General features: G+C 51.6%; 1 protein-coding gene and 1 pseudogene across 2 annotated transcripts in view; one reads left to right on the top strand and one right to left on the bottom strand.

The window, feature by feature from the left end:
* BCAS4 (breast carcinoma amplified sequence 4) overlaps positions 1–22,658 on the bottom strand; it is a 50,599-nt gene extending 27,941 nt beyond the window's left edge. The window contains exons 1-3 of one of the 2 annotated variants that reach the window (XM_032461373.1): positions 22,468–22,658; positions 12,670–12,741; positions 4,885–4,986 (exon numbers count right to left, since the gene is read on the bottom strand). In XM_032461373.1, the coding sequence (XP_032317264.1) occupies positions 4,885–4,986; positions 12,670–12,741; positions 22,468–22,557 (264 nt within the window). In that variant the 5' untranslated portion in view covers positions 22,558–22,658. The remainder of the gene's footprint in view (positions 1–4,884; positions 4,987–12,669; positions 12,742–22,467) is intronic. The other variant, XM_032461372.1, reaches the window with a different exon arrangement.
* Positions 22,659–23,463: 805 nt separating this feature from the next.
* On the top strand, positions 23,464–23,590 carry LOC116658049 (annotated as a pseudogene).
* Positions 23,591–24,284: the final 694 nt, after the last annotated feature.

Here is a 24,284-nt window from a genome sequence, read left to right as displayed (position 1 = left end):
GTGTGAGGCGACGCTGAGGAATGCGCGCTCACGAGGTCTGACCCGCCTCCTACTCGCCTGTCAGAGAGGGCAGCCTGGCCAGGCCACAGCCAGGGAGAGGCCGAAACCTGGCCAGGAAACCTGCTTCGGGGAAACGGGGGAGGACACGGACGCGCATCCGCACAGACAGGGGAGCAGAGGGACAGAAAGAGGGCGACAGCTAATTGTGACCATCCCTGGGAGTGTGGGTGACTTCTGTGTAATTTTCTCTACAATGAAAATGAACTACTTTTATTATTAAGGGGAAGGGAAGGAAGGAGGGGGGAAGGGAAGGAAGGAGAGAAGGAAGGAGGGGGGAAGGGAGGGAAGGAGGAAGGAGGGAAGGAAGGAGGGAAGGAAGGAGGGAAGGAAGGAGGGAAGGAAGGAGAGAGAAGGGAAAGTCGCATTATTTTAAAATATAACTGAGTTCTGATGCATCTGAACACTTTTGGCAAGTCCCCCGGCTTCAGAGCAGGGCCCAGTCCAGAAAGGGCGCCGGCGTCCAGCACTGAGGAGTCAGGAGCACAGACGTTCACAATCCTAGCTCCACTGCCTCTTAGCTGTGTGATCTTTGGCAAATCACTTCACCTCTCTGTGCCTCAGGCCCTTTCTCTATAAAATAGGACTAATAATGGGACCTTCCTCGTGGGGCTGCTGTGAGGGTGAAGCACCTCAAGTCCTGGGATCGTAGCAGGTGCTCAATAAATGTTCGTTTTTTCCTGGCCTGGGAGGTCACCCCCGTGGTTCCCAAGCCATCCCCCCCCCCCCCCACCGGCGGGACACACTGATTTGAAAGCAGAATAGTCGTGGGCTCCCAGGAAGCCCCTGACACTTTAGAGCCTGGAGCCCCTGGTCGGCTGGGGGGAGAGCGAGCACACATCCCAGACTCTGCCTCTCTCGGCCTGAGGGCAACAACCAGCCCCCCAGTAATAGCCCGTCCTCACTGCGCACCTAGAAATGCCGGGCACTGGCCTAACACCCTCAGGGCCACACATTCCCAAAGTGCAGAGGAGGAAACTGGCTCTGGGAGGGTGAGGGGGCTGCCCAAGGGGCAGACCTGAGGCCCAGGTGGTCTGTCTCTGGGATCCACCTGCCTCAGTACAACGTCACATCCTGACTGGGCCCTAAGACTTACTGCTCTAAGGTCACACACAGCTTAGTGGGAAATACGCCTTCTCCCATTTGCCTTGAAATCCATGACCCTCTTGGACTAGCTTAGTTTATCTTCCTTTTAATAGAGACCCAGCTACAGAGAAATCTCTCTCTACTTTAAGGAAAGCAACAGCCCAGAGGGTTGATAAGAGGCAAATGCCACTTAGCCTCAAGGTTGGGGAGACTCTAGGGCAGAATGGTGACTGTGGAAGCCCAGAGAGTCATACCCCCCTGAAGAGGGTAGCTGCTGCTCGGCTCCGGCTGCTCCCAAAAGTACGGGGGGATAGCTTGGGGTTGGTCTTCTAATACCTGGCTGCCCAGTACAGTCCTGGATCTTGTTGGCATCTGAGTCTGCAATCCCTATTTAAAACCTATAGCAGTTGCTGGTGGGAGACCAAAATGCAGTCTACACTTTGGAAAATAGTTCGGCCATTCCTAAAAAGAGTTGCCATGTGACTTAGCAATTCCAGACTAGGTATTTACCCAAGAGAAATGAAAACATGTATCTATACAAAAACTTGAACATTAATGTTCATAGCAGCATTATTCATAATAGCCCCAAAGTGGAAACAAACCCAAGTGTCCATCAACTGATGAACAGACAAACAAAATAAGGTATGGCCATCCCTACACAGGAATGCTATTCATCCCTAAAAAGGAAAGAACTTCTGGCACACGCTGCAACCTGGATGAACCTTGGAAGCATTATGTAAAGTAAATTAAGCCGGACACCATAGGCCACATATTACACGATCCCATTTATAAATGGAATGTCCAGAAAAGGCAAACTCAGAGTCAGAGAGCAGATTAGTGACGGCCAGTGATGATTGCTAATGGAAATGGAGTTTCTTTTGGGGGTGATGAAATGTTCTGGAATTAGACAGTGGTGATGACTGTACAACCTCGTCCATGTACTAAAAACCTCTGAATGACACACATCAAAATTAATCATTTTGGACTTTCTTAGGAGTGAAAAAAGAAGTATAGTAACTATCTCCCTTTGATTGGTTCTGTCATTCTAAAAGCAGGCTTCAACCTTCACAACTCGGCCCTGCACCGTCAGCCTCTACCCACCTCCAGTCTCAGGCCTGACCCTGTCGCTCTACGCCCACCCACAACTGCCTGAGAGGCCTGGCTCTTTCTGGCCCTAGGGCCTTTGCACAAGCTGTTCCCTCCCAGGCTGACGGCTCCATCTTCCAGGCCTTAGTATGAAGGTCCTGCCCGCAAGAAGCTGTCTCTGTTCTAGGTCTGGTCAGGTCCTTGCTGCTTTGTGGGTGCCTCCTTGTCCAGCGTCCCCTGCAGGCCACCAGCAGGGGACCAGGAGTCCTGCCCCAGCTGTGTTCCCAGCACCCACCTGAGGGCAACCCATAGAGAGTATGCAGCAGATGTCTGTCGAATAAATATTAATGAAATTTGGGTTCAAGAACCTCACAATTGTTACTCTACTTTATAGGGAAACTGAGGCTCAGAATTTGCCGGAGGTCACACACTAGGAAGAGGGCATGTCAGGGTTTGGGCCCAGGGAGCAGGACTCTACACCTAAGGTTTCCAACCAGGGGCAATTTGACAACATCTAGAGACATTTTGGTGTCACAACTCGGGAGAAGGGGGTGAGTGCTACCGGCATCTCATGCGTAGAGGCCAGAGATGTTGCTAAACATCCTATGATGCACAGCCCAGGCCCACCACAGAGAAGTTCAGGCCCAAAGTGCCAATAGCGCTGAGACGGCCTGCTCTCAGGCTCTGGCTCCCAACCCCTGGGCCACCTGGTCTGTTCAGTGGCTTCCTACTCCTCAGGGAAAAGGCCTAGACCACAGGACACCTCTGCCCAATTCCTCCAGCCCTGCTTGGGTCATGGCCCCCTTGTCCCTATAATCTGATCATCCCAGGTCCTTCGGGGTCCTCACCTCCTCCCTCCAACCCCAGAGCCGAGATCCCTCCCACCTCTGAGCTTCTGCCCAAGCCGCCCCCACGCACGCCTCCCGCTCTCCCTCCCGGGGCCTGTAGGCTGCACTCCTCAGTCTACTTCCCTCCAGGGCACTCGCCTCACTTTAAACCACCCTTGGTGACTGGGGTCAGCAGAACAATGCTCCCCCTCAAACACCCACATCCTCATTCCCACAACCTGTGAATACGTTCCCTTCCGCTGGCCTATGGTGTCTCTGCAGGTGGGATTAAGGATCTTGAGCTGAGGAGACTGTCCTGGACTGTCCAGGTGGGCCCAGTGTCATCACAGGGACCCTGACAAGATGAAGGGAGGGGTGTCAGGGTGGACAGAGCCTGGAAGCCGCTCTGCTGTGGGCTGTGAAGATGCAGGGAGGGGCCGTGAGCTGACAGAGGCAGGCAGCCTCCAGAAGCCGCGAAAGGCCAGGACACGAATTCCCCCTGGGAGCCTCCAGAGGGAACCAGCCCCGCTGACACATTCTGGACTTCTGACCTCAAGCCCTGTAAGGTGATAAATCCGTGTTGTTTTAAGCCGCTAGGTTTGTGGTGACTGGTTCGAGCCGCCACGGGAGACGACCATGGGAATGCGCTGTGCTTGTCTCTCCCGGCTGGACTGAGGCCACGGACTCTCTCACCTGGGAGAGCCCCGCACAGGCGCACAGTAGGCCCTCAGTAAATGTTACTGGGTGTACTGGGCTGAATGCTAAAGAAAAAACGGCTTGAGTGGGGCCAACAGAAGCAAGGCAAGAACGAGGGCTACAAATCTTCACATTTTCTTTCCTCTTTCAAACGTGTGGAATAAAATTCAAATGAATCAGCTATTCCAAGGGCAAAGTTTTAATTAGATTCCTGCCTCATTCTCTGCTGACAAGAATGTTAATTCTCTGCCAGCTCCAGAGCCCACTGCTGCGCTCCCTGCCCCCACAGCTCGGAGGGGCGCACGTCCCCTCTGGCCAGGTGACCGCTATTAAACCCCAGGCTCCTTCCAGGCTCCTGGTCCTTCAGGTGGAGGAGCCAGGAAACCCAGCTTGATTAAGAGCTTGGGCTCCAGTGCATGTGAATTGAAGTCCCAGCTTCATGGAATTAGCTGTGTGACCCCGGGGATGGGGCTCACCTCTCAGAGTTTATGCTCCTGCTCTGGGAAACCGGACAGTGAGGGTGCCGACTTGGCCGTGCAGCAGAGGAAATGAGACGCCATGCATCTCAGCCTGGTGCCCACTCAAGTAAAAGGCGGCTGAAATATGTCGGCAGTGAGGCAACAGGACACGGTGGGGACTCTGGTGAACCGGAGAGCACATGCCTTGTCTGAGGAGCAGCCGCTGCCAGCTCTACCACAACACAGCCCAGGGGGCAAAATGTCCTATTTCTCATTTGGGGTCATTTTCACATTGGGAGTTTATACATGTACAAATTCACTGAATTGTACACTTATGATGTGTGCACATGACGTATTTATACCTTAAAAAATAAACAGATTAAAACATATAAAGAAAAGTGGGCCCAGGATTATGGAAGCTTCTGAATTTCCAAAAGGAGCTTACAATTCAGATTTTTACATAAAGTACCCAGAGTTTTAAATGGGATATGTGTTATTAATTCACATTTGTCATATTTTTAAAATACCATATAGGTCCCTTTTGGCCGCCAACCCCCTCCTTTGGACCTCAGGCCTGACACTGTCAAGGCCAGATCAGCGTCTTGGAAGAGAGGATGAAAGAGGCAGAGCAAGCCCATGGAAGCCACAAAGAAAGCTCATTCTCCTGGACTCACCTCTAGCTGGTCCACTTTGGCGTAGATGCCACGCATTTCCATCACCTTGGCCTTAAGGAGTGGGATGTTTTCCTCCAAGATCTGTGAAGTGTCGCTCCTGATCTGCAAGGCACAAGGCAGTTCATCAGGCCCTCTGCCCTGTCACCACATGCTCCGGCCTGCCCCAGGGTCGGCCAGGCTCTGCAGAGACCCCACTGATGGCTGAGACCCAGAATGACCCAGGGATGACCCAGAGCCCCAGGTGGGGACGACCTCACCACTGTCAGGACCCAAACCCACCTAGGTATTATTTACTGAACCACAAATTAGTTGCTCCCCTCAAACAGGTGACAACACCAGCTCCAAACTAAATATCTGGGGGGCAGGGTTTCCCAGAAGCCACCCCACTGCCTGCATGTCTAAAGCCGAACTCTTCCCGTTCTGGTTCACCTCCCCTGGTCAGGGCACTGCCATCTCCCTGGGCACTGGTTCCAAGCCCGCTGTCCCGAGCTACACTCCCTTCCTGCGCCCTGACCTCATGGTGTCATAGGGCAGCCCTGAGAAGGCAGCATTGGCAACAGGCCACCTGGCCTCAGTCTCAGCCTTGACCTATCTGGGCCTCAGTTTCCTCATCTGTAAAATGGGGATCAGACAAGTGCTTCTCCTGAAAGAATGTTTCAGGGAGTTAAAAAGATCACTTGTGCCTTCATGTGGCCCCCAAGGTGTTTTAGTTTTTAAATTTGACTTAATTTCCAACTTCAAAATTCAAGAGGGGCTCTGAGCAGAAATGGCTGATTCTAGGGCTGGGACAGGGAAAATATAAAAGCCTGGAGCATCTTGTAGTGCCAGAAAGTAAGAAAATGCTAAATAAATAAATAAATAAATAAATAAATAAAATAACAACAACGAAGGATGAGGCATGTCAAAGGAACACAAAAGCCAACTTGAAAAAGCCAAATGGTCAAAACGAGGACAATTTGAATAATAAAACAATGTAACACTGGATTATAACCCCGAGTGTCATGAGCATGACAGGAGCAAGTGACTGAACGGGCTCTAGACGGGGGAGACGGTGATGCCACCCTGACACAAGGCCGCCAACCCTGTGATGCTGTGGGGGTGTCACGTGCCCCTGAGATGCTGTGATCAGAAGGCACTTCACCTCCGGGCATTCTCTCCAGAAACGCGTAACCCCATGTACCCACTAGAAATGCATCACACAAACCCAAATTGAGGGGTCTTCTACAAAACACCAGGCAAATACCCCTCACGACTGCCAGAGACATGAAATGTCAGGAAAGAAGGAAACTGTCACAGACTAGAGGGGCCTAAGGAGACATGACTTAGGGCAACAAGGTTTCTTTGATGGGATCCTGGATCAGACAGAGGACGTTCATGGGAAGCTGGAGAAATCAAAATTGAGTGTGGACTTTGGTGAGTAGCCACGTGCCAATGTTGGTTCCTTAGTTTTGACAAAGGTGCCAAGGGGATGTATGATGTCAGCCACAGGGGAAACTGAATGAGGGGTGTACAGGAACTCTCTGCACTATCTTTGCAAATTTTCTGTAACTCTAAAACTATACCAAAATAAAATACATAAATACAGTTCTAAAATATTTAAGTGATTGAGTACAGACTTATAATTTCTCTTAAAAGTCAGCAGCTTCATCCAAGCTGGGCCCATGTCTCCCCAGGGCACCACAGGCCAGGCTGAGCAGCAGCTGCTCCTCCCCACTGGGGCGTGAGCACTGTGGTTTGCAGTCACCACCCGCCCCTGGTGCCTCACCCATGCCCCCTTCACTCATGCCCATACCCTGCCTGGCTCCCGCAGGCACCTGCATTTGTTCGCTGGGAGAGGGAACAGTGCGCAGTCTCCTCCATGGCTTCCCCCAGGCCAAATTTCTAGAGAAGCCCATCACTCAACAAGGCTAAACTCAGAAGTTGCTGTGATGCAACGAAGAACAGAAATTTGTGGCAAGGTCAGAACACAGTACAGCAGATGCAGAACTTTGCCTTCTGTTAATTTCTAAAGAAACAAATAGGGGAGAACAAGGGAGAATCAGGAGGGACTGGCCTTAGCAACCCACAGGGGTGAAGGGAACACTGTCAAGAGGAGATTCATAGAATGCTCCCCGCCTCCCTCCAAATCCGAAGGAACTGGAGGATCAGAGGGTCTGTGGGCGGAGCCAGAAAGCCCCTCTCTGCAGAGGCTTCTCCTGCCCAGAAGGCAGCCTCCAGGTACCTGGGCGGGGGTGGGGGTGGTAAATGGAAGGTAGTTCTTAGGGTCTGAAACCACCCCCCAAACCTTCCTCTTGGCTCCCCCATGAGCTGGGAACCACAAGGCAAAAATCAGGGTATTTCATGTGGGTCGGGTGAGAAAGGGCAAGGTGCCAACACCCCATGGGCGTTCGTCATGTGCCGGGAACAGACCCTGTGGTGCAGGAACTAATTTATCTTCAACCTCATTTTATAGGTGATGAAACTGAGAAAAACTGAATGAGCTAGCCAAGGTCGCAAAGCTTCAAAGTGGAAGATGGAGGATTCCAATCCAGGTGGGTCTCAGGCCACCCGCTAACACCAGAGGTCAGCAGACACATTTTATTGGGCCGGAGCAGAGCCAGCCTGCATCATGTCTAAAAACCCCCAAAGTATAACTAAGCTAGGTGCCAAGATCTAAAATTCAGTATATTTCCTTTAGGAACCCAGATTTCTGGCTTCTTGTGAAAAATCAGAAGACCCAGCCACACTGAGCCCATGTTCCATGTGGCAATGATCAGCTGGAGCTGGGTGACAGCTGTCCCCTTTGGTTAACCATAGTCCCCACCCCTCTGTAGAGTCTCCCCAACATGGCATCCATGCACCCTGTGCACTTTTACAAGAGATTCTTAGGAAAGTGACACATTGCTTTTCTCACACCCAAACTGCTTTACATCACCACATCACAGGCATCTGAGTTTGTGCTTTTGCATGCTACTGAGAGGAGAAAAAGGTGAGGAATCAATGCTTTCTGAGCCTCAACCAGGATGGACCTCCAGCCAGGGTTATCGGCCTGGGGGCCGGGCAGACCCTTCCCCAGCCTGTTCTCCCTGCTTCCCAGTGCTCGTCCCTGGAGCCCAGAAGTCTGGGCAGTGGACACAGGGTTATCACAGAGCAAAGACTGTCCAGGATGATGCAGGGCCCCCAGGAAGGAGAGCCAAATGCACTTGACCCAAGAACACACTCCGATGCCAAATGCAACCGCTGGGCTGAGGCCAACAGGAAATTTTCTCCATTTATGTGAGTGAGGGAAGAGTCCACTCCCTGCCAGGAGGTGGGCCCGAGGCCACGCGGTGTCTGAGGGCCCAGACAAGCTGCCCAACCCCAGAGGGCACAGAGCTGGAAGGCCTTATGATCCAGTCTCGGTGGATAACCTCATCGGTGGCACAGCCCTCCGTGCTGTGACATTGATGCTGATGGCCTCAGGAGCGACTGTTTATGGGTCACTTAATACATAGCAGGCACTGTGCTAAGCAATTATTTTTAACTGAGTGTAAGTGACACACAGTAGAGAGCCCAGGCCTCAGTGGACAGCTTGATGAGCTGGTACATGTGTTTCCATCTCAGGAACCACCCCCCGGACCACTGTATGGACTGTCCCCTCACCCTGTAAGGCTCCCTCAGGTCTCTTCCCTGTCATGACCACCCTCCCAGAGCTAAACGCTACCTGACTTCCATCACCACGGCCTGGTTCTGCCTTTGTTAGAACTTCACGTGACTGTGCTGCACTCAGGGAGCGTTCCTGTGTCTGCCTTCCCTCCCTCTGCAGCACGTCTGTGAGATTCACACACGTTGTTGTGTACAGATGAAGCTTTTCCATCGCTGTGCACTCTAGGGTGTGACTAAACAACAGAGCGTTCACCCACGTCTACTGCTGAAGGACACCGGGATCGTTTCCTGTCTGGGGCATCATGAACAAAGCTGCCGCAAACATTTGTGTGCGAGTCTCTGTGGATGCTTGCTTTTCATTTCTCTTGGGCAATTATCCAGGATTAGAATTGCTGGGATGTAGGTTAAGCGTGTGTTTGGCTTTACAAGAAACTGCCATGGTTCCTGAAGTGGCCGTCCCGTCTGCATCTCCGCTGGCCCATGAGGGAGAGTTTCAGTTGCCCCATATCTCTGCCCACACTTGCTGTTGTCTGTCTTTTTCACTTTGGCCATTCTAGTGGATGTAAAGGGTACCTCCCAGCCTTGTCTGTTCCTCATGATAAGTCTTTGGAGATGGGTACCATCTGCAGTGGATGAAAGACGGCCACAAATTGTCTACACCCCTCCCATGAAGAGGTGGGGATCTATGTCCTCTCCCCTTGGATCTGGGTGGGCTGTGTGGCTGCTTTGAGCAGTAAAATGACAACAGAGATGACACTGGGTCAACTGCCAGACCCAAGCCCCCAGAGACTCCCACTTCCTGTCTTCTGGAATGCTTGCTGTGGGAGGCCAGGCCGCCATGCCATGAAGGAGCCCAAGATGGCCACAAGGAGAGGCTGCAGGAAGGAGAGATGCCAGCCAGTCCCCAGCTCTCCAGCCGGCCCAGCCCAGACAGCAGACAAGTGAGGGAAGGAACTACCTTGGCCATCCCCATCCCGGCAGGTGCCACATAGCTCAGATGAGCTGTGCGCTCTGTGCCCTCTCCTGACCCACATAATAAACTGGTGGTTGTTTTATGCCACTAAGTTTTGGGGTAGTTTAATGCTGCAATAGATAATCAGAACCATTATCTCTGTTTTATGAAGAAAATAAAGGAACAGAGAGGTGAACTGCTGGGCCCAAGGCCCCACACTGGGAAGAGTCAGAGCTTGAAGTGATGGCAAGTAGCCTTATATCTAAGGTCAGAACAGGTCACGAGCACAGGGTGATGAATGCTGGTCACACAGAGTGACCCAGGACAGACTGGCAGAGGAGCTGATATATCAGACCTCTGCTAGAGTCTCATTTCTAAGAGCCTGATTTTATCATAAGTGAAGTGTTCTCTCCGGACTGTGCACCAGGGAGCCTGGCTTCTCTCAGACCTCTAACCTGATCAGTGTTTCCTAAGGCCAATTCAGGGCCCCAGAGACAGTGGTCCATGGTGTAACATCTCTTGCCTCCCAGAGGTCCCCACTGATCCAGAGCTTGGATCAAAAGACAAAAGGAGGTCCCAAGCCAGGGCCAATAGCTGGACAGCTCTCTCTGTGCCATGCAGTCCACGGCACCTGGGCGCAGACACACTGGGGAGGCTAGGCGCCAGCTGTTGGGGCCCAGAGGATTGCCGTAATCTAAATGGTATTAGCACAGAGCCTCACTGGAGCGACTGCAAACTCAAAACGCCTCCAGGGGCCACAAAAGCATCACACTAGGTGCATGCCAGGGCTGATGTAGACAAGCTCATTTGCATATAAATACATAGAAAGCGTCTTCACTTCCATGGAAGAGCACTCTCTTCCATTTCTTAAAACAGGGGACCCTCTCAGTCTGGTTCATATTTGCCTGCCTTCAGTAGGGCCCAAAGTACAGAGAAACGTACTCTAGCACAAAACGCACGCACCTGAGGGATACACCTGGCAGGTGGCCAGGGAGTCAGGCAGGTTCCCGTGTGAAACAGCGGGGAGGCTGACGAGCTGGAGAGCCCATATGCTCTCCACAGGGGGTGGCCACTGTGCAGCCCTGGTTGATGCTGGCCAGGGGAGAATGAGCACCCAAGGCAGGAGTGGGGCGGGGGACAGATCTTTGCTTTTCCATGAGCAGCCAGAAATCCAGGTTTTTTTTTTTTTTTTTTTTTTTTTTTGCATGACATTCTATAAATGTCAGCAGCTCATTCCTTTTTTTTTTTTTTTTTCCTAGAAACATCCAATGTGTCTGTAGGCAGGACTGGGCCCGTGGGTCATCTTGTGACCTCAGTATTAAAATCTTTGCATAAATGAATCTCCAGGCTTGGAGTTTGGGGAGGACCTTCTCGATGCTGCCTGCAGTCTTGGGCTTCCTGGCCACACACACACACACACACTTCCCACCATGGGAAGCCTGGACAGTTTTTAAGGCAAGTGGGGCCTGAGCCTCTCTCTGTCTACCCAAGCTGACTCCTGCCCCAAGTGCTCCTCTTGGGTAGATGGATGGAGGAGGAGGATGGGCTGGGACTCGAGAACACAGATGTCCCAGGGTCACCAGGCCATGTCATCTTCCCAATCAGCCCCCTGCCATGGGTCCTCACTGTCATGTTGTGCCTAACATGCCACACCTGCAGGACAGTCCCTCTGCCTGGAAGCCTGCCCTCCCCAGCAGTTAAATTCTTCCTGTTCGTCCTTCAAATCTCAAATGAATCACCACCTATTCTGCAAAGCCTTCCTGATTTCCCAGACAGAACTGAACATCTCTGCTCTTCATTTCTTTCTTTTTTTTTTTTTAAAAGCAAACTGAGTCTTAGGATTATGTACCCAGTTTCTTCTAGAACCTCTTTCCCTTTTCAAAACCTCTGCAGCCCTGCTTTCCACCTGGAGCCCCCCTCGAGGACAATGCTTTGACCCTGGATGATGGGCTGGTACACAGATCGGGCTTTCCGGACAGCCTGGGGGCTCAGGGGGATGGAGACGCATGAATCTCTCTCTGCAGCCTCGGGCTCACCAAGGGACCAGTCAGAGGAGATGCCCGATGCTTGGTGATGAAGAAAGGCGAATTCAGGCTGTTCAAAGTCAGTCTTCTCACCTGGCTCCCGCCTGGACCCACATCTGAACTAAAAAATTGGCTCTCAAGAGAAAAACACACACAGGTCCTTGTGGGATCGTCTGTGTCCTGTTCCCTGCAGTGTCCTGGGGGCTGGCACAGGCAGGTGCTCAGATGTCTGTGGCGTGTACAGGGATAAAGTCATGCCCACTGTGTCGGGCTGCTCTGAAGTGCAATGAGAGGACTGGGAAACACTTTGCACCGTGTCTGTTAGAAGTAGATGTTAAATAAACGTTACTCCCTGGGGCTCTCACAAACGTCTCTCCAGACACTTGGCACAAATCTGCACTGCTCGGTCCAGCTGGGCTTCCTGTGCTCCAAGGAGAGGCAGGGCCTGGTCCCAGTAGGCAGCTCTGTCTACCCTTTGGGCCTCCAGAAGCCACCAACCCTGGTGGCTGGTTTGCCTTTCATAAGCTTGGACCTTCCAGAAAATTCTATCAGGGGCTCCCTGGGGCCCCACACCTGTTTGGTAACAATCCTGGAGACACATGGATCTAGGGAGATTTCTAGACAATCTGGAGTGGAGACCTTGTCTTCCAGACCCAAGGCACCATCTTCCACATTCCTCCCCACCCAGCCAAGAGGATCCGATCCAACAGAACAGGATAGGAGGCCAAAGAAGGGAGAGCAAAAGGCTTCGGGAAGGCACTCCATGCCCAACCCCGCCACAGGCTGGGGCCTGGCCAAGAGGCTCCTCCTAGGCCTCCCAGGTCTGAAGCCATTTCCTGGCCGTCTCCATGTTTGCCTGGCGAACTGCGCAGAGCGAGGAAAGTTAAATATAGTCTTAGCATCCCCGCTGAACGGCTCCCCGCATCGGTGCCCTAGAGTGCCACCTGGTGGCCCACTCCTGGCTCCTCTGTGGAATAAGAACATCTTGGAGGAAGGGCGTCACCAAGATGGCCGCCTCAGGGAGCCTTGGTGTGGAGAGAGGGAGCCTGGCTTCGCCCTCACGGCCGGCCGCTGCCCCACTCCTCCCGCTTCTCAACCACCACCAAGGTGGCTTCCCAGGAGAGCCCAGGAGGGCCCTGCAGCCCGGCCTGGGCCTCAGCCCATGCCTCCCGGGTAGACACTCACCATGTCAGTCAGGCTGCAAAACTCTTCCAGCCTGAGGAGCAACCCCTCGATGGTCTCCTCCACCTCCTTCGCCTGAAAAGAGACAAATCCTGGAGATTAGCAAGTGGTTTCCAGGGAGACAAACGCCCTTCATTTTTTTTTTTTTTTAGCAAACTAAATCTTAGGATTATCTGCCCAGTTCCCTCCAAACCGACTTTCCCTTTTCCAAACCTCTTGTAGCCTCATTTGAAATGGCGATATATGCTGGTGGCAATTGTGATGCCTGTGGGCACCTCTGTTTAACCTCCCTGGTTGAAGCCGCTGTGGACCAGCCACTCTAGGCAGCTCTTGAAAGAGATGAGATAAATAAATACTAACAAGAAATAACAAAGCTACCCTTCTCACCCCCATCGTGCAGATGAGGAAACTGAGACTCAGAGAGGTAAGGTAACCTGCTCAGGGTCACACAGCTAACAAGTGTTGGGGCCTGGATTCCCACATCGATTTGAGTCTACAACCTCAAAGTCTGCTCTTACAAACACTGAGAAGTGCCTCCTGAGAAACACCCCAGAGAGAAAAAGCAAACTGTAGAAGATGTAGAATAAAAAACCACCCTGGTGACAGGACCGAGAAATGTGCGAGCTTCGGCAGAGAAAGGTGGGGAGGATTCGTGCCAAACTGCTGGCGCTTAGGGGCTATACTTACACTAAAAACGTATTTGTTGTTTATCTGAAATTCAAATTTGGCTAGGGGTCCTGTAGTTTACCTGGAAAACCCTGTCAATCATGCTTCCGTAGCCCTGGGGCACAGGAACTGGGGACGGTGGTCTGACAAGGGAGCCTCGGATGTTTTAATTATGTGAAGGATCCCAAACTCAAAAGTTACCAAGGCCAGGCTGTCAGGTAAATGAACGAAGCAGGCCACTGAGGCTTGAGGTGACCTGCAGAGTGCCTGCCCAGCTCTAGAGCGGTCACTAGCAGCCAGCAGGCAAGGGAAGCCCAGGGTTGCCAGAACCTTCCATTTTCAAGAGAAGCCAGAAATTCTAACTTTATGGAAAATGGCCCCATTTCTAAATAGTGGAACAAATTTAAAAAAAAAAAATTTTTTTTAATACTCCATGGGTCAAGCAAAACAGAACGTGAAGGGTCTGCCTGCTATAACCACTTGTGTAAAAATGAGTTTGGACCCTTCCCCGGCTCATGCATATATTATTTTCATGACTTATAAAACACCTATTTTTTTTTTTCCTAATTACCAAGCATGTAGGAAGAAAGTCTGCCTGGAACATGGACCACCTTCTCTGGCTTACCAGGCCAAGTTGTTCTGCTCCGGGGAGGGGTTCCTAGACGTTCTGGGCAGACCTGCTACCTGCCCCCGACACCTGAAGGCCGACCTCACCACCCACTTGTTCTGGAGGAATGTTTACACGGTGCAGAAGCGGGCTGCCTGCAGCCCTAGCCGTCGCTACCACAACAAAATAAACGGCTGCACAAAAAAAGGTCTTTCCGGCTGGAGTATAAATAGTACCAAGTTGCAATTTTAAACGCTGGAAACTTCATCTCACAGCTGGGACTATTTCTGTGCCTGACCAGGGGAGGCTTCTCAGGGGAAGGGGACCACAGTGGAGGGAGGACTGGAAACACACAGGAAGGCCCCCTCCTACCCCCCAAAAGTAAAATTGTGGCCAAAATATGTCCTTACTGCACTAAGGGAGAAAGATGTTGCCGAGAGGCCACTGAGGTGGGAGGGGGAGGTTGGTCCTTTCTCCTGATCCAGAGGAAAGCGAGAGAGCTGCGAAGGGGCACAGATGGCTGATGGAGCACAGGTGTAGACAATCTAGACCCCAGTCCGAACCAGCTTAGGAAGACAAAACCCGGCAGAGGGACATGAGGGACCGCGCCCCAGCCGGCTGGGCTACTTCTGTCCCAAGACATACGTGAAGCTCTTTGCTCACAGGAAGAGCCTCTCGACCTATCCTGGCATGTTCACCAAGGAAGTTAGTCCTGAGTTCGAATCTCATCTTCTCCTTGGCTGGCTGTGTAACCTTAACCTAGTGGCTTGACTTGGGCATCTGGTTTGGCTCACCTGTGACAGGAATGGCCACACCCACCTGGCAGAGTTGTTAGGGTAACCTCACATGACAGACGTGGCTGAGTCATTTAACAGAGTGCCGCCACATGGGAGGCACAGATAAATGGTGGCTATATGTATCTCTGTCACTAAATCATAGAAACTATGGTTAAGCGCTCTACATGGATTATCTCACTTGATTCTCACAAGAACTCTACACTGTAGGTGCTACAATTTCCCCCTTTCTATGTATGGATTGAGGAACAGATGACCAGAGAGCTTAAGTCACTTGCCCAAGGTCACGCAGCTAATAAATAGTGAAGCCAAAATTTGACCTCTCTTACTTCAGAAGTTTGTAAACACCAAGATGCTCTTTGGGGAGGGGGGAAATGTGCACCCTTTATTGCTGCCTATCGACGATGGTCTCCCCACCATCAGCTCTTCCTGGTACCCAAGGTGGTGCCCCAAAGCCGTCAGGGAGCAAAGAAAGCATCTGCTGACTGAACAGCTAAGCAAAGAACAAGTCCCAAGATTTTCCCAAAACCACCAGGAAGGGTGAACCACCAGGAAGGGTGAGCCACCTCACTCTGCCCACAAATCATACACAGGACACTTTTCTCTCAAGATAATCCCCTAAGTGGCCTCAGAAATGAGAGTCCTCTAGGCTGCAGCCTACATGCCTTTTTAACCAGCCCCTAAGGAAAATGAGGGCCCTCAACATCCTTTGCAACTCCCAGGACTGAACCTGTCCCACTCCCAGGGCAAGGCAACAAATGACTCACTTTAAGTGATATTCAGGGCATGGCCGGTGGGGATGGCAGGTGGCATTTTTTTATCACACAGGAATCATGGCCTTCACCACCTTCTTCCACAGCCCCTGCTTTCTCCCAAAATGCCAATCCAGCTGCCCAGCTGCGCATGCCAAAAACCCAAACAAACAAACAAACAACCCTATGATGGCCAAACAAATCTTACAGCAGGCTGAAGGAAAAAAAAAAAAAAAAAGAGTTCCCAGCCTGGCCCTAGAGAGACCCCTGACCTTGAGGTCTGAGTGTCCAGCGAGGACTGACCAGTCTACACTCGCCCTGACCCTGACTTGTAAGAAGGCTAATGTGGCAACAGCAGCCACAATTTTAACAGCAGGTATCCTTAGACTCAGTAATTCCCCCATGAGGTATTTATCCTCCAGACACATTTGCACCAACGCGAAATGACGTACGTACAGAGATGGATACTCATTGCAACAGACTTGTGACAGCAAAAGCATCCACGTAAACTCAATGCCCATCAATGGAGGGACGGCTACTTCAATTATAGTTCAGACTGACAACGAGACTGTGTTTGGCAGCTAAAAATAATTGGCCAGCTCTCTGTGCACTCATATGGAAAGCTGTCTAAGACATATTGAGTGGAAAAAGTATGATGCAGGAGAAGCGGGTGGAGGGGACACAGGCGCGAACAGCAGCGGCCCCTGCAGAGCAGCAGGGGGCTGCGGACGCCGGCGGGGCGGGGCCTCACCCGTTGACAATGGCCACCGGGAGGGACCTTTGGATTTTGTCACATGTGCATACGTTTAAAATTTTTTAAATGAAACTTCTTTTAAAAGCAAATTTAACTCCAATTCACTTAAAAGAACTCCCAGGCCAAATTTCCAACACAGTTGCATCAAAGAATAAATTCAGACCCCAAGAACAGCTGAAGAGAACCGGGGCCCGTCTGGGTTGTGCGCATAGCAACTATGATTTGCAAACCAAAAATCGGAATCTTTGGTTGGTCTTGCGTCCACAGACGCAGAAAGTTAACACCGGGCTTCCAGGCCCACATGGCCCAGGCCATGTTAGTGAGAGGAAATTCTCAATCTTCAGCGCAAGTGAAGGGCTGAAATCTCCTCTTGCAAACAGCATGCAGAACAATCAGCACGTGTCACACCCACCTTCCCACCTGCTCCAAGAGCCCTAAGGGCAGGCATGCCTCTCACGCAGCCGTATGACCCGGCGCCTGGCACAGTGTCTGCGCCTACTACCCACTCAGTAAACACCTGCAGAACCAGTAGACGAGGCGTCGTACCTCGTGTGCCCAGACCGCTTACTCCAGGCCAGACCCTGAGCCAAGTGCTTCCCGTGGGTCACCTAGTTCACCCCACAGCCGCTGTATGAATGAGGGGACAAGGCAGAGAGGGGCCCACGTGCAGGGCGGAGATCTGAACCTGGGCCGTGTGGCTCCAAAGCCCTGCCTCCCACCACTCAGCCCGACCAGGAGCAGGAGGGGGTAGAGGGTGCACACATCGTAAAGGATGCTGCTTCAACGGATAGAGTCAGTAGCAGGCGCTGTGGACAGAGCAGAGGGAAGGACCGCTGGAAACGGGGCATTTCCGGATGTGGGGCAGGTCCCACTTGCACTGATGGGAGCTGTGTGGTCCCCACCGGGCTGGCCATCAGAATCTCCAGAGGGGTGCTTACCAGTCCAGATCCCCAGGCCTGGGCTGCCCCACGGGTGTCCCTACCTGTCAGCAGTCACAGTGATTCTCCAACAGGCCAGTCACTACACATGCCAGGGCACCCCAGGCTCACAACACTGCTGGAGAGCTTTCAGCCTCCCAGTGCCCAGATGGCACCCCCACCCAAGACATCAGAGTATCCAGGGCTGGGAGCCAGGCATCAGTAATTTCTGAAGATCCCAGCTGAAGCCAATGTTTGGCAAAGTTTGCGAATCATGCTCTGACTTTGGCTATATCCATCCACCCCACCCTAGTCCTAGTGAACAATCTCATTTAATTCCCTAAATAGGTGGGGTTTTTTGCCTTTAAAGATTTTATTTGCACCACGTACAACTCTGTGCATCTTGCTTTTCTCCCCTGGTGTCAGAACGGCGCATTCGGTGCTGACTCAGGTTGCAGCCACGAACCACCCGCTGCACAGAAGCATCGCTATGTGACCAGCCGGGCTGGTGGGCCCTGGGGTCACCTCCAATCGTTGGGAACCTGTTTCCAAGCTTCTTGGTTGGTGCTGAGGGTCAGTCAGCCAGACTGGGAACCTTTAGCCAAGGCTCCAAGCTGACCCACCCCCAAAGCCCAGATGTCCTGTGACAGGAGATTGTTCAGAGCCAGGGACGGGTCCTTCACGGCTGGGCAGTTCTGCAGGGAGAAAGACAGGAGCTTTCTTCTGAGAAACACCGCCCCTCTCCAAGCACCCATCTTGGCCTTGGTTCTCACACCCTGAAGGTTCTGATTCAGGGAGCCTGGCCAGGTGGGTCCACATCCACCTGGATGTCAGCATCTGTGGTTCCTCTGCTGCCACCCTAGCCCCGCCCACACATTCCTGGCCCTGCAGCACCAAGCCGACAAGTCTGACCACATCCTTCTGCTCACACCCAGCTGGCCCCTGCTCACAACTTCTACCCTTGACGCCCTAGAATCAAATTCAGACTCCTCCCCTTGACCCTGGTCTGGCCCTGCCCACCCTCTCCTTGATCATTGAGGTCCGCCCACCAGGGCACCTCCTGGCTCCACAGGCCACACACACGCTGCCAGATCTTCAGCTGGCGGTTCCTTCCAATCTTTCCTGTGTCCCTCCTACAGCCCCTCAGATGCCTGCTTCATGGCATTTTTCACCGTTAGCTCCTCTGTTAGATCATCATTAGTCTGCTCATCTCCCCGACGGCAATGCTGGTCCTTGAGGGCAGCTACCGCAGCTGTCTCGCTGGCCCCTCACAAGTGCCCAGCACAGTGCCTGACCCACAGCAGGTCTGTCGTAAAGATCTGAGGAATAAATGAGTACGGAACTACATCCTGAGACTGAGTAGACTGTGCCTTGGCACCCATCCACAGACTTCTAAGCCAAACATCCAAAACCTGAATGCCGAAAGGGGACCAGCAGGTCACAAGGGTGAGACATGTGCTGGGGGCGGGGAGAGAGGGGACAGGTTCCCACAGGCACATGGTTTTTATAGGCTGGACACAATAGAATAGTCTGTGCTTCCAAAAAGAAGCAGCCTCTTCTACATTTTCTGTTTTTGAAACCCAAGGGCATCTTTGGCTAATTTATGTTTTCCTATTTCAGTCCAGACACATGGTTTGGAGAAACAGTTCCTTTTCCTCTTATGACTACAAAAAATTCAAAAGTTCAAGCACAAAGGTAAATGGTAACAATACCAGCTTCAGTATGAGGGAGACAATAAGGAGGAGTGGAGACTGTGGCAAACAGGGGACCACAACTGGGAGACACGGACCTAGGATTACCAGACTGTCCATTATTTTAGATAAACAAGAAACTCAGATTTTTTTCATGAAAATTCTCCATTTAAAAACCCCTAAGTGAATTGAACCAATCACATCAGAGTGCTGGATTCAGCCCCTGGGCCACCAGTTTGCAACCCCTGATCTCATCCACGTGTGGTTAAAAGACCCAGGTGCTTTCTCCGACATTATCCTCTGTGCACTCAAGCAAAGACCCTGGATGTGAGAAAGTGCTGGCTTTCTTACTTCTTTCCATGTGGGCCATGGACCCCACCTGCGGGCCAAACCTGTCCTGTGTCCCAGCACAGGAGCCAAATGGAATTCTCAAAAAGTCTGGTCAGGAATTCAACCTTGGTGGGTATCAGTGCTCAGCCATTTGGGAGGACCCAGAGCTCCCCTCCCTCCTAAATCACAGGGCCACCAAGAGGAAAACATCTCTCTCCCCCTGCCATCTTGAAGCTGCTTCTGGAGAACCTGCCTGAAACTTCCCCCAAAAGAGGAAGTTCAAACCAGAAAAAGAGAGAAAATCACACACAAAAAAGCTGATTGGACAGAAAACCCCAAAGGCACTAGAAATAGTAAAACACTTCCCTGCCAACCAATCTCAACACACCGCCCTCCAGCAGCTCCTGATCGAGACAGTGCAAAGCCCCCACATGTTGTCTGCCCCCTCACAAGCCCCACCTCCCGCTGTTTCCCCTTCTACCTGCTGCTCTACTATCCTGAGGATCACCCTGCTTCATCCCACCCCAGGGCCTTTGCCAGTTCTGGTTCCTCTGCCTCAGATATTTTTTTCCCTCCCTCTCAGCCTGGCCAATTCCTATTCATGCTTCAGAGCTCAGTCTAAAATGATGCTGCCTCAGGGAAGCCCCCCTGACCACTCCCAGACAAAGTTGGGTCCCTCTGCCATTCACCCTCCTGAATCTCTTCCCTTCCCTGTACATTCCCCAGGGGTTATCACACAGTAGGGGTTCAAGGTATTGAATGAAGCAGGGCCACTTCTCTAGGAACCGCAAAACACCCCCTAGGACCAGAGCTGGCTGGTCTGAGACTCCTACAGCTTCATTTAAATGGCAAAAGTGGCCCTAGGACATGGGCTGGTACCAAACCAGGCTTCCCTTTTCCAGCTCATTTGCCCATCTGCAAACAGCTTCAGCACAGGGAACTGCTAATGAATTAAGCTTTAAGTAGAGGCTCCAAATGACTCCACTCTGGCAGTTTTTGCTTCTTTGGGTAAATAAACTTCAGCAAGATCTCTAAGTGGGTTTATTGCCACGTGGAGCTACAGGGAATTCAGCTCTTCATTACAGCCCTTACAAATGAGCATGAGCCAGCCTGTGCCTGAGTTAAAGACAGCCCTGAGTGAGCAAATGAAGTTAATATGTGCAGTTTCTCTGAAAGGCTGTCCTTAATCGAGACAAAATGAAGCTGAGGTTGAGCCACTGAGCACAATGACATCTTGCTGCTGAGAGCAAGGAAGAGAAAGAACGAGAGAGACGCTCAGGTTCCTTAAACCGTTATGTAGGTAGACACCCTAAATGCCCATCCCTGCAGGTATGGTTCATAAATTACAGGACATCCTTTGGATATCACTTACATGGTGAGGGCCTTAGTTTTCACAGCTATAAAATCAACATAACAACATCCTACTCCTGGGTCACCACCAGGATGCAATGACATAACCCAAGAACAGAGAGCAGCATGCTGCTGGCCCATAGTATGAGCTCGGGAAACAGAAGAAACTGCTATGTAATTGCAGGATACTTGGCAGCCAGAGTGATGAAGACCGACGTTCTCCAATACGGAAGCCCACAGCCTCCTGTGACCATTAAGTGCTTAAAATGTGGCTGGTCCACACTGAGGTGTGTTGTAAGTTCAACATTCCAAGCCCAGTTTTGAAAACTTTGTTCAAAGAAAAGAACGTAAAAATTTCATTAAACTTTTTTGCCTTGATGACATGTTCAAATGATATTTTGGATTCACTTATTTTAAATACATTGAAACTTGTACGTCTTAATCTTATAGTGTTGTGTGTTACTTATGTCTCAAACTGAAAAAAATAAACGTACTGAAACTAACTTCATCTGTTTCTTTTTCCTTTTTCTATGTGGCTCCTGGAACATTTGAAATTACATGGACGTCTTACACGGATGGCTCAAATTATATTTCTGCTGGACAGCGTTCTGACCTGGAAACATGTCCACACTATTTTTAAAATTGAGATATAATTCACATACCATAAAACTTACTCTTTTCAAGGGTACAATTCCATGGTTTTCAGTGCATTTCACAAAGTTGTGCAAACATCAGAACTAATTCCAGAACATTTTTGTCACCCTGAAAAGAAGTCCTATACCTTACCATTAACTCATTCCCCATTTGTCCACACTACTTCTTTTTAAAATTTATTTATTTTTAATTTATTTTGGTGGGGGAGGTAATCAGGTTTATTTATTTTACTTTAATGGAGGTGCTGGGAATTGAATCCAGGAGATCATGCGTGCGAGGCACGCTATCACTGAGCTGTACCCTCCCCTACTCCCCGTCCATGCTATTTAGAAGAAAGAAAAGCAAGTGACAGAACAGTATTATATATTGTATCAAGTGGGTTTTTTGGGTAAAAACTAGTATGTATTATTTGTGGTATATATGCAGAGCTATCTTTGTAAATGTATCGTTAATACGTTTGGAATGACGTACACCAAACTGTTCATGGCGGTTCTCTCTGGAAACTAGAAATGGGGTGGGAGAGAAAAAGGAGATGGTGCTTATCCCTTATTTTAAATACTTCTGTCTGTACTGCTTTTGAGATTTAAAAAGAGAATGGGTTGAATTTCTGGCCTTAAATAACTCCTGGTGAACTTGGGTAAATAACTTTTTCACGGCACTGTCAACAGACTGGCTTCAGCTGGAAGATAAAAAGTCTACTTTTAGATCTACTTTTTATTCTATGCTTTTAAAATAGCAAGTACAACCAGAGACGAGGTATTTTCCCTCCTAGCAACAGAAGCGGACCGAGGCCGGAAGCTTCCCGGCACAGACGCAGCCTGCCCGCCTCCTCCCGGCATCTGGCATACAGCTCCGAGCAGAGCAGGCCGAGCATCCGGGCAGGGGCAGGACCGGGGGCCAGCCTCCCTCGGAGCACAGCCTGGCAGAGGGCAGCAGCTCTGAGTGCGCCCCGGACTCGCGTCCCGGCGGATGCTGAAGGGTCTCGGGTGGGGATGGGAGGCGGGGCCCCCGGGGGGCGTGCGGCTGGAGGAGGGAGCGGGCGCGACCTGACGCGCATCTCCGAGTGACGCCAGGCAACCACTTCTCGGCAAAGGAGAGGCCCTTCGGGCCCCCAATGCGGGTTCGGAGCCTTGGGGCTAGGTAAGAAAGGATGCTCCGTGGAAACCGAGGATCCGGGTGCAGGTCCAGCACTCTAGGGGTCCGCATCCGTCCACTCCTCCCCCGGGGCGCGGACCCCCACCCCAACCCCGAGGCCCTCCTCCCCCACTTCTAACTCCGTCCCCTACCTCTGCCCTGGGCTCGGGGGTCAGGAAGAGCGCGAGCTCGCGCGCCCCGCTGCGCACGGGCTCCGGCCGATCTGCATCCACGAGCAGCATCAGGAACGCGGCAAGGTCCAGCTGGCGGAGACTACTCGGGAACCAGTCGCCGCGTCCTGGCCTCGGAGCCCCGCCCCCAGCCGGCTTCAGGCCTGGCGGCCCGCCTGGCGGAGGCGGGGCAGGTGCGCACCCAGTGGCCGCGGGCCGCGCCTCCCAGAGCACGGGACCGAGCGGGCAGCGCCACCCAGTGGCATGCAGTACTCACTGCACCTGACCCCCGCACCACCTGGTAAACCAGAGATTCTTGAACTCGCATTCAGATTGCAATTACCTGGGGTTCTGTTAAAACCGCTGAAGTCCGAGCCACACACAGTCTCTGGGGTTGGGACCTGGGATCGCCATTTTTTGAAGCTCGCCAGGTGATTCTAACATACAGCCAAGTTTGACCACCATCGGTGTAGCCCACCCCTTTTCATTGAAATCCAGGGGAGGAACCGCTCCCACAGCACTATTAGAAGTCCCTGCGGAATTTCAAAAAGCCGGGAACTCAGTCCTCACCCTAGGCCGATTCAGCCAGAATCCTTAGGGGTGGGGCTTGGGCATCAGTAGTTTGTAAAGCTCCCTGGCTGATTCCATCATGCATCCAGGATAGAGAAGCCGTATCTTAGAGGAGCCTTTCACTTAAAGACCAAATTCCCTCCATCCCGCCCCACCCCCACCCCACCCCCTCCCAGGCCTGTCCTGAAGCATCTTGTCTACGCCAGGCGGACAGTCTTGGAAGTTAGGGAAGCCAGGTGGGTTCTCTTCCTCCCAGAGGCAGCTTTTAAATAATAGCTCCCCAGGGAATTCTTAAGTGCACTAAATTTGACCGTCCCACCACCTCCAGGGGACTGGTCTAGATCCTTCAGAGGCTGAAGACGGTGGGGTGCATTCCCCAAAGTAATGCTAATAAGGAAAGCACTGAAAAAGATAACTTGGCAGGAGAGATACCATGATCATGAAGATGAGACTTTTCCATCACAATTTCCCCAACTGTGGGAAACTCGACTGCATAATTTGTGGTAGTGGGGGACTGTGTCAGCGCTTTGCCCTGGGGTCGGGGGAGATAATGAGGTACACGGAAGCCTCGAGTTCTGATTTTTCCTGATTTCTTTTAAAATGTGAAATTCGTTTTCAAAAATCGGTATGGGTTTAGGATTGCAAATATGCAGGATGCCCCTCAGCTCCCTCCTGTTAAATCCAAGTTTACATTTTATCTGAAAACCTTAGGTGGGGGGCCTGAGCACATGTTTAATCTGCCTTTTAGGTAATCCATCACTGTACAGTTCCACTTCCACATCTGCCCACTGCTAATTTCTCGACATCGTCACCCAAACAGGACTTCAGGCCAGAGTCATTTTCTGGAAAATGACTGGGCCTCAGGTGCTTAGGAAAAGGGTTTGATAGGAATTCACTGAACCCGCACTTGGTCATTCATTACTGTCATGGAGGGTCTGATGCTCAGAGTCCTTCCTGTCTCACACACACACACACACACACACACACACACACACACACACACCCACACACACACCCACACACACACACACCCAGCTCTTACCCTCACCCCCGCTGGCTGGCTGGGGTCCTCCCTCGGAAAAACCCAAAACTAGCTTCAAAGAGGCCTGAGCATGGCAAACGTCCCCCTGATGGATGAATCTCAAAAACATAACGCTAAGGGGGGAAAAAAAAAAGATAAGTCGCAGAAGGCTCTGTAGGGCACGCTGCCATTAACATAAAGTTTTAAA

Source organism: Camelus ferus, chromosome 19 (assembly GCF_009834535.1).
Source record: "Camelus ferus isolate YT-003-E chromosome 19, BCGSAC_Cfer_1.0, whole genome shotgun sequence".
Taxonomy (NCBI): Eukaryota; Metazoa; Chordata; class Mammalia; order Artiodactyla; family Camelidae; genus Camelus; species Camelus ferus.
The sequence above is the reverse complement of the archived record's forward strand: the minus strand, read 5'-3'. Positions and strand labels throughout refer to the sequence as shown.